At 42.4% G+C, this 9776-nt stretch overlaps 1 protein-coding gene across 1 annotated transcript; it reads left to right on the forward strand.

Moving 5' to 3' along the window:
* Positions 1-6054: 6054 nt before the first annotated feature.
* hoxb1a (homeobox B1a) lies at positions 6055-9135 on the forward strand. The gene is made up of 2 exons (XM_049561325.1): positions 6055-6895; positions 8789-9135. The coding sequence occupies exons 1-2, from the start codon at positions 6055-6057 to the stop codon at positions 9133-9135; spliced, it is 1188 nt and encodes a 395-aa protein (XP_049417282.1).
* Positions 9136-9776: the final 641 nt, after the last annotated feature.

Here is a 9776-nt window from a genome sequence, read left to right on the forward strand (position 1 = left end):
GTGAAACGACATTCACTATCCCCTCCACCTCCTGATGACAAAATCAGCCTATATACTACCTCACTTTAAAAATGGCAATGTGATACATATGTCATGTACAAATGTAATGTGTCCATGGTCTGCAGAACCGTACAATGCCAACATTTTTATCTGGAGACTGGGCTATGAAAGGTCACCTCACTCCCCATCTGATCTGCCCATCAAAAAGCTACAGACAAGCCCTTCTTGTGCATTAAACTGATTAGCTGATAGACAGAGAAATGATCAGCAACTAATGTGATAAATGCATAAGCAATAGTCCATACCCCAGTTCCAGCTTTTGATTTATGTATTTATGCCTCATTAGTTTGTCTTATATAATAGTAAACTGAACCCTCAATTTTAGCTGTGTTAACAGGGTAAATAAGCACTTCACAACATCACATCACAACATCACCTTTGGCTCTTGATGATTGTGATGGACATATTTACCTATTTACTGACTTTTTTGCTGAAAAGATTAATCAACAATGACAATGAACTGGTAATGAAAAGAAATGTTAGTTCAGGTTTTCAAGTACAGCCCATACAACCACTGATACAGCAGCATTACTTGGCCTGACCTGGAAAATACCTTGTTTATTGACAAGTCCACCATCTCCACAAACTGAATTTGCAAATTCAGGTCAGATCTCACAATGCAGGCAAAGTTGAGATGATAAAAATGCTTATTAATACAAGGTTTGAACGTAAAAACCTGCAATCACATGTCACTATCCAGGTAATGTGTCCAGATACAGATTACATGTTCAAACCTTAACAAACACATAAACTACTATAAACAAAAAGTGATTCACTGATATATCCTAAACCTGAATCACTACATGAATTTAGAAAAAAAAAACTTACATACATTGAGAGTTCTGACCTTTTGACCTCTCTCTCTCCTCTCTCTCTCCTGTAGTCTCTTCACCACCCAGACAGCCATGTGGGCGTCATTTAATCTCCTCCTTGTCCCGCTCTGTTCCTGCACACTTCCTGCCCACTCTCTCTCCTTTCAGCCCCTCGCTGATCATTAACCTCCCTCCTTGTCGCACACCCACGCTGCTCGTCCTGATTTCGTCCTGGCGGCGGGATGGCGGTGTGTCTGCTGTCAAGCCCTTCACAGAGGCTCTGGAGGGGAGAAATGGATGAGGGCTTCATTGGAGGCAGTTATAATGGGGGCATAATCATTGATGGGAAGGTGTGCAGACTGTGAAAGAGACACCTCATGAGCAAATATGGGAGAAAGACATTAAGTCATTTTGCTGTTTGCCCTTAAAGGGTAAGAATAAGAAAAGAAAGAAGGAAAGAAACTCATACTGGAACAATTTAGGATAAAAGATAAAGATTCCTTCCAAAGAATACACTGAAACACAAACCCTATGTCAAAAGTCCAACCATGTGTAGAGTTGCAGGCCATTGTTCTATACACACGTTCACAGAGAGAACATCGTATTGTCGTCAAAGCTATCCCTGCTTCCTGTCCTGCTGGACCGGCAGGGTTTGGCCGACCAGAAGGCCTCCTGTCTGCCTTAACCTCATTTCTATAACAGATCAGCTCATTCATTCAATTAGCAAACACACACACTCACACACGTGCACTTGCACATGCACATCCAGCCATCAGAAATCTATGGCCTCCCAATCCAATTGTTGAAAAGTAAACTGATTCCCAAACGTCTCTGCGATTGGGCTCTTTGATCAATAGAAACCTTTTGATCCATTAAAAGATTTCCTGTGTCCTGTTAGGAAAATGTGCAAAGGAGAGATATAGCTAAATCATTAATCTCTAAAGTGACGATCTGTGTTATTGATAACTGGGTGGAAGGATGGACGGAGAAAAGGGAAAAGATGATCAAAGCTGATGGGAAACTCACTGCAAAGCATCTTTAAATGGAGAGGAAAAATGAAGCTCCAGCCTGTCAGCGTTGGATGTTCCAGTGGAGGTCAGCGAGTCAGTCAATCAGCCACACACTGACAGATTCAAATGTCAGAGCTGAGCAGCTGGCACTCAGCACAGTGTTACACTCACTGTAGCAACAAGATGTTCACAGCAGATTTACAATCTAAGTTAATAAATCCTTTCTCTCAAAAACTGGCAGAACATAAAGCTTCCACCTTTGTTTTTCCTGTTCTTATGCTATGGCTTACTGTGTGCTGCGGTTTCGAAATACAGCTTAATAACAACTGTGGTCAATAAACTGACTGGTTTGGTTCTTGTTTCACAGTGATGATCCTGTATTTTTACAGAGAAGTTAGGTGTAACCCTGACATGAAGTGGAGTTTAATTCGCCCTGCTGAGCTCCAAGCATGAAACCAAATATGTAAACCCAGAGCTTTGTTTAATAAGGATGTCCTTTTAAGGGATAATTCTAGTTTATTACAACTTTGGTTTCTTATTTGTGGATTTTTCCATCATTTCTATCCATAGACAGGCAGAGTCCCTCTCCTTCCAGTGAATCAGCATGGGACCTCAATTCAGGAAAGATATGTACAGTAGTCAGAAGTCAGACAACTAAATCTAAGATCCCGTTTGAATTGTGCCATGAATTACATGTATGATGTTTTTCATTTTAAAAGATAATTTTGCAAGTCAAAGAAAAGACACAGTTTGTCGTGAAAGTGAAAGTATTGGACTGTGATAATAAGAACAACTGTACAAGTCGCATGCGTGATGTCAACAGGAGCAACAGGTCTTGATTGTACATTTGCTTCCTGGCTGATAAAAAGACCAAGAGTCACTGGATAAAACTCATCAGGTAAGATAATGTTACATTTGTGCATGGAACATACAAGTTTCCTAGCTAGCTTGCTGGTGTTGGTGACATACATTGTGCAAGATGAGAAATGTAGTTCACTGAACAGTTCCACACTAAACTAAATCCTTCTGTGACAACCTGTAACTTTCTTGACTTAAAAAAGTATGTTTTACATTGATAAACATCTTATGTGTAACATGTAATATGGCACACTTCAAACAAGATTTGTCTATACCTTACCACAGACTATACTGTACATATTTTTTCTGGAATAAGGTCCCATGGGAGAGACCATGAGGGGAGGGACTTCTCTTTATTATGCTAACATTGTACTCACCAAATTTCTGAGATCTGCAACTTTTAAGTGACATTAATACAAACACAAGAAACACAAGCAGTCAGATGATTGTATGTCCTCGCCAAACTTGTTGGGAAAAGAAAACAAAGGTGACAGTAAAATTGTTACCCAACTGTCAAACTGTCTGTTATTATTAATTCAAGTTTTACTACCAAATAAAGACATAAAGTGGTTTCAGTAATCTAACTAAACTGTTTGGTTCTTTAACACAGCCTGATATCTGGCTGCTCATGTTTTTCACATTCACATAACATTTTGATTGTTAAATTAAATAACACTCACAGTTAGATGGTAAAATCTCTAAGTAGATCCGCAGTATAGGTGTGTTGTCAGGAAAATACACCAGGTGCAGTGTTCCTACAGATCCAAGTCCTTTTCCCCCAAATTAGACCCCTCGGGCCAGACATCATTCTTTGGGCCTTCTCAGTATCTGTGTGGTCCCAGTTGGGTCACCAGATCTTATAACTGATTTCAGTGATTTCCAGATGGTGTTTTATCTGTGATCCATATTTAAGATATATTTTTATGTGCAGTGTAAGAGAAAATTCATTTAATTTTCTCTGGCCTTATTAAAATCCCTTTGTATAAAGTATCAAACTCTTTTCTTTGTCATAAACTGGACTTCATTTTGATGGTGACAGATAAAGAAATGACCATAATCATCCACCAAATACATGTTCCTTCAAGTTATTCACAGACAAAGAAATGTACAATATGTCATCCTGCAGAGTGATGTTACATGTTGACTCCATAGAGGTTGAATTCCTTCTTAGAGCTATGAATAAATGTCTGATAAACAAGAAACACTACAATCGGAGTAGTGCTGCGTAAAAACTGTCAACACCAATCACAGATTAAAACACATGAACAATCATGGTAGCCTATTTATTAAGCAGGTCTACAGCCCAAACTGAAATAATGTGAAATACGTGGAATGCCTGTGAACCTGCAGACCAGTGTAGATCACTGTTAGTGACCAACAAACAACAAACCCAGTTGTGATTTTGCAAGACATTGCTATGTCCTAAGTGTTTTTTTGGCACCATATGAGGGTATATTGTAGCGACCTGTTGCTGTTTTTCCAGCAACTTTTTGGACCAAAAAAGCAATTGTTTTTTTAAGCAAGACATTGCTAGTTTTCCTGCTGGGATAGTGCTCCAAAAAGTTTTCTTACTGAGACATCACTGTTTTTCTAGACAGGATAATGGCCCAAAAAAGCAGTTGTTTTTGCTGAGACATTGCTGTATTTTTCTGCCGCGATTGTGGCCCAAAAAGCAGCTGTTCTGTTTTTTACTGACACTGCTGCTTTTCCTGGCAGGATAGTGGTCTGAAAAGCAGTTGTTATTACTGAGACATAGCTGTTTTTCCTGCTGAGATAGTGGCCCAAAAAGTGCTTGTTGTTTCTTTTTACAGAGACATTGCTACATTTCCTGCAAGGAGTTTGTCCCAGAAATGGGTTACTTTCATCCAAAATATGATCTTTTCAAGGTGTTATTTTGTGCCTAAACCTAACCACATGTTAATCACGGCATTGTTGAAACATGTAGTTTCAGTGTATCTGCTACATACAAATATTACATATCCGTGGTTTGCAGAAATGTACAATGCCAACATGTTTTTTTCTGGCAAGTAGGTTGGGTCATAATCAGGTTATAAATATTTCTCTTTAATCAAGAAGTCATGAAGCAGCATGATAAAATAATGTTAGGTGTGTTTCACAACAACAGTTACACTCTAGTAGTAGTGTCCATACCACCTGCAGCAGTATGGTAAGCATCATGGAAGTCATGGCAGCACTAAACCTGTACGATTGTGAGTTATGTTATTAGCTTGCTGGCGGCTGTATGGAGTATAGTATACCAGAGGTTACAATTAGAAGCAGAGCAGCAGTGTAGGTTTGTTTCTGTGTGATTTGGCAGTGAGGAGGTCTGGAAGCAGCAGGCCGGCTCACAGCTCCTCTTTTATTCTCTGCCTCTCTCTTTGCTCTGACAGATCCGTGCTGATATCAGATTGATGGGCCGGTTTGATTGAAGTCTCTTTGTCGTGCTAATGTCACGGCGAGTGATGGATGAGGCGCGTGCGTCAGGGCGAGCGCGCGCGCGCGCAACTCCACTCCTGAACCGAGAGTCCACCCCCCCACCCTTCCCTACACACACACACACACACACACACACACACACACACACACACACAGTGGTCCCCCCGTTTCTGTGACCGGCTGACAAACTTCTGTCCTCCGGTCACCATAGGCGACGTGACGACAAGCCACGTGACCGTCGGCAGAGGTAAGAAAAGAAGTGACCAGGAAAAGAGAGAGAGGAGAGAAAGAGAGTGACGGAAAGAGGGGAAAGCAGAGATTTTACAGAAATAAACAGAATGGAAGAGGACGGAGTGTAACCTGTGTGGAAGGGGAGAGGTGACTTGACTCTTTTCTGTCTTCTCGCGGTGTTTTCTGCTGTCCCCGTGAAGCCTTTGGGAAACGCAGGTTGAGTAGAGCTATTGACAGTGTAAGGCCTTCCGTTAACAAACACACACACACACACACACTGACACACACCACAGCAGAGCACATTATTCACGTGTGTTTCGGCTTTGGGGACGTGCAGATCCCACTTTCTTCCTCCACCTTGGAAGTTCCTGCTGGTTTTATTTCGTCCAGTTTCGCTGAAAATTTCCTATTCGATGCGTTTCTCTCTATCTCTTTTTTTTGGTAATATTTTCTTGTAGAGGTTGTTGCGTTTCTTGTGATTTTATTTGCCCATCAGAGGGATTTCACACTCCTGGAAAACATTTATAATGGATTTTTTCGATTTTTGATGTTTTTCAGGGCTCATCTCTGTTAACTTTATCTGCGGCCTCCCGTTTCCTCTTGATCATTTAAACTTTGTTCAGCTCTACCGTGCCTCCGGTCTGCGCATGGACAACATGAACTCGTTTGTGGAATACTCCATTTGTAACCGACCGGGGACCAGCGCTTATTCTGCGCCTAAATCTGGATACCACCATCATCATCATCATCATCTGCATCCTCATCCCCTGGATCAGCATCAGGTCTATCCCGTGACCTCCGGCTCCTTCCACACGGGACACACCGTCTCTCCAGCCCCCGTTAACGGCACGAGAAGTGACGGCAGCGCCGGGGCAGCGAGTTACTCCGGGGATGGGCGGCTGTACGGGGGCCCTGGAGGTGGAGGAACGCACGGGACCACAGGGGCGACCCAGCAGCATCATCATCACGAGCAACAACAGCATCAGCAGACACACAACGGCTACCATCATCATCCTCACCTCCACCAAACCCAGAGCTTACAAAGCGGAACACTGTCTCCCTATAATAACGGAAATAGCGGCAACACCGGGGCCTATGCGGGCCAGGCGTGCGCCACAAACTCGGAGTATGCTAACGCGATAGGTCCTCCCAACACTGTTCACCCGCAATATTTCATGGAGGAATCTGTGGCCCCCACCTACTATCATCAATCAACCTTCCCAAGCTCGGCCCCCACCGTCGGCCCAAGCTACGGGGCCCTGGCCGGGGCCTACTGCGGGCCTCAGGGCGCTCTGGCCGGGTCACAGTACCCGCAGCAGCTTGGCGGGGGTCTGGACGCAGCAGGCTACCTGGGGCTTTCACATGGAGGAGGTTACGGGGAACTACCGGTCTCCCAGGACCGAGAGAGGGGGGATGAGGAGGGCCAGCAGGCAGGGCAGGGGCAGACTTTCGACTGGATGAAGGTGAAGAGGAACCCTCCTAAAACAGGTAGGCCAACCCGGCTGGGCAGGTTCAGGGAAGGTGGGCTTTTTTCTGGCGATAATTGGTCCGTTTTGTGACTAAAAGTCATATTTAAAGCATTATAGAGGGGTTGGGCCTGCAGTTAGTCAGTTGCTGAGATCATATATTTAGTAGTGATCTGTGGGGTTTCCACAAGAAGAGGTGCAGTGGCCTCTTTTGCATTTATCATAGTGGCTGTCATGGGAAAAACTGCAGCCAATAAGAGCTGTAAAGCTGAGATGAGAGGGAAAAGAAAAACAAAAAGCGTGGCTTGTAATCAGCAAAACAACGTGAAAAGAAAAACTTAGGGGAAGGCTCTTACAGTTGTTATTATTAGAATTTTTAGTAACAATCCTCACATCTGAAAATAACGGGATTCATATTGGCCTGAAGTGTAAAAAGTGTTATTTCCCCCGTAGGCCTCAGTTTCAGATTTCGCTGTGTACACAGATGTCAGGCTTTATGTAAATGTTACTTTCCATCTGCTCTTTCCTTTTCACTCTTTTCACTTGTCTCAGTCACTCAGGTCTCAATTCGTTTTACTGTAAACCAACAGAGGACTGAGAAAAAGAATGAAGTGTTCCATCGATGTATTATTTTATTGTGGTTGTCCAATATAAAGACAGGCCGCAGGCACTACATTCAAAAGAACGGTTTTATTATGGTTATGAGTATCATGATTTTATTTCACAAATCATTCAACACCAATAAAACTTTTGTTGGCATGGCTTAAACATTTCACTAAAAACAACTGCTACATTTTCAGTGCCATTAAAATTATTAATTTGCTCTATAATAAATAAAGTAAATGTATTATTCTTTTAAAATAATTTAGATGCCAGTTGGCTGCTATTTTTTTCAAGTGAAAAATTGAAGCTTTAATTAAAAATGTTAATATGAAATATCAACTTTTTTATATGTAGGCCTAGCTTATTGTAGGTTATTTATTAGTGTGTGACTGTGTGGGACATCAGATTTTGAAAAAAGTTTCATTTCCTCACCACGACTTAAAGTTGACTATTCACATTTTGTCGTTAAAAAAATCAAATTAAAAGAAAAAAATGCGTTTATGTGTTTTCAGGAAAGTCAGTCATTCAGTATGCCGTCATTGCAGTCGTGTCTCAGGACAGATAGCAGGTCTGCCCCCCGACGTCTGATAGGGTGTTTTTTTTTATTCTCTCTCTCGCTTTCTCTCACGTTAATGGATATAGCAGACGGGTTACCTCACCCTAGGAAGTCTGTCCTGCTCTGTTATCTTTAACCCCCCACCCCCACCCCTCCATCACACCCTCAGCTCCTCCATCCCTCCGTCTGCTCACCAGCCCTTTCCTTCCCCCTCCTTTGTGTTTCCCTCTTCTCGAACTTGATATCAAGCTTTTTTTCTTTTCTTTTTTTCCAGTAAAATTTAGACTATTTCCATTTTGGTGCATTGGTTTGGAGATGACTTCAGCAGGCCCACAGATAGGCCTAATACATATTATAAATACTTATAAATATTATAAAAATAACACTGACTTTGCAGAGGCCTGATACAACCAACAGTCTGGATTTAAAAAGCTTCATTATAGCTAAATTAATTCATATTAACGCAAATAAATATTAATAAATAATATGATGGACGCCAAGTCACACAACAAAAAGCACAGGAAAGTGAAAAGAAAAGAAGGCTTTTAGGCAGGAGGAACTACCTCCTGATTTACAATGATCGTAAAAGGCACGAGGCTACAATGCTCCAAAACAAGAAGACATTTAATTTAAACAGGCTTGCAGGCTTCTTCTTCTTTTCTTTTTTTTTTTTTAAATAAAAAATGACTAAATTAATTAATATATCCAATAAGTTCCTAGAATGCGTTTCTAACAGCTTCTCTCTCCTCCACACAGTCAAAGTGTCGGACTTCGGCCTCGCGGGCGCACACAACAACGCCATGCGCACTAACTTCAGCACGCGGCAGCTGACGGAGCTGGAGAAGGAGTTCCACTTCAGCAAGTACCTGACGAGGGCGCGGCGCGTGGAGATCGCAGCCACGCTCGAGCTCAACGAGACGCAGGTGAAAATCTGGTTCCAGAATAGACGCATGAAGCAGAAGAAGCGCGAGCGGGAGGGCGCCTCCGCTACGGCGCGCTCATCTTCCTCCGGTACCGACAACGGTTTCAACAAGGACCTGGAGGACACCGATCACTCCTCCGCGTCCACGTCTCCAGGCGCGTCCCCGAGCTCGGAGACGTAGCCAGCGCGAGCAATGTGACTGGTTGTGCAGAGGTGTCAGGTGGCCTGCTGTCTTGTACCGCTGAGTGATGCGCTATGGAATGTATTCAGTCGTCAGTCTACTTCATCCACTTCTGCTTTGGTTACTGACTTCCTACATGTCCCAGAATTCCTCCTGAAAACCCACCAGCACCTAGAATTTAACATTCACTTTGTTTTACATTTCAGTGGAGATCCAGAAAAACTTAATCAAACCTGTTTTTGTTGTGGTATATGTGCTGCTTGGTCACTTGTATTTTAATGGGAGTTAAAAAGGGGTTTTCTCCAAGTATGAATATGAACTACAGTGACTTATTAAGACATAAAAAGCACAGCAGCAGGATAAACAATAAGCCTGGCGTTGCTGATATTTTGAGGATGCAAGAGCTGCCGTGATGTAATGACAAACAAAAGGGACCAGTGAAGCAACCAACTTGAACAAACATATGGCATATCCAGATGACTGGTGATGAAAGTTGTAGAAATATCAATAATGAAAAACCTCCCATAAATCTCTGACCACTTATCTGGAATGTCAAGTACATTTATTTTCCGGTCAAAGATTTTGCAAATTCTACCAAATCAAACCAAAACACCACTCTTGTGGAAGCATATTTCATGTTT

The sequence above is a fragment of the Epinephelus fuscoguttatus genome, linkage group LG19, assembly GCF_011397635.1.
Source record: "Epinephelus fuscoguttatus linkage group LG19, E.fuscoguttatus.final_Chr_v1".
Lineage (NCBI taxonomy): Eukaryota > Metazoa > Chordata > Actinopteri > Perciformes > Serranidae > Epinephelus > Epinephelus fuscoguttatus.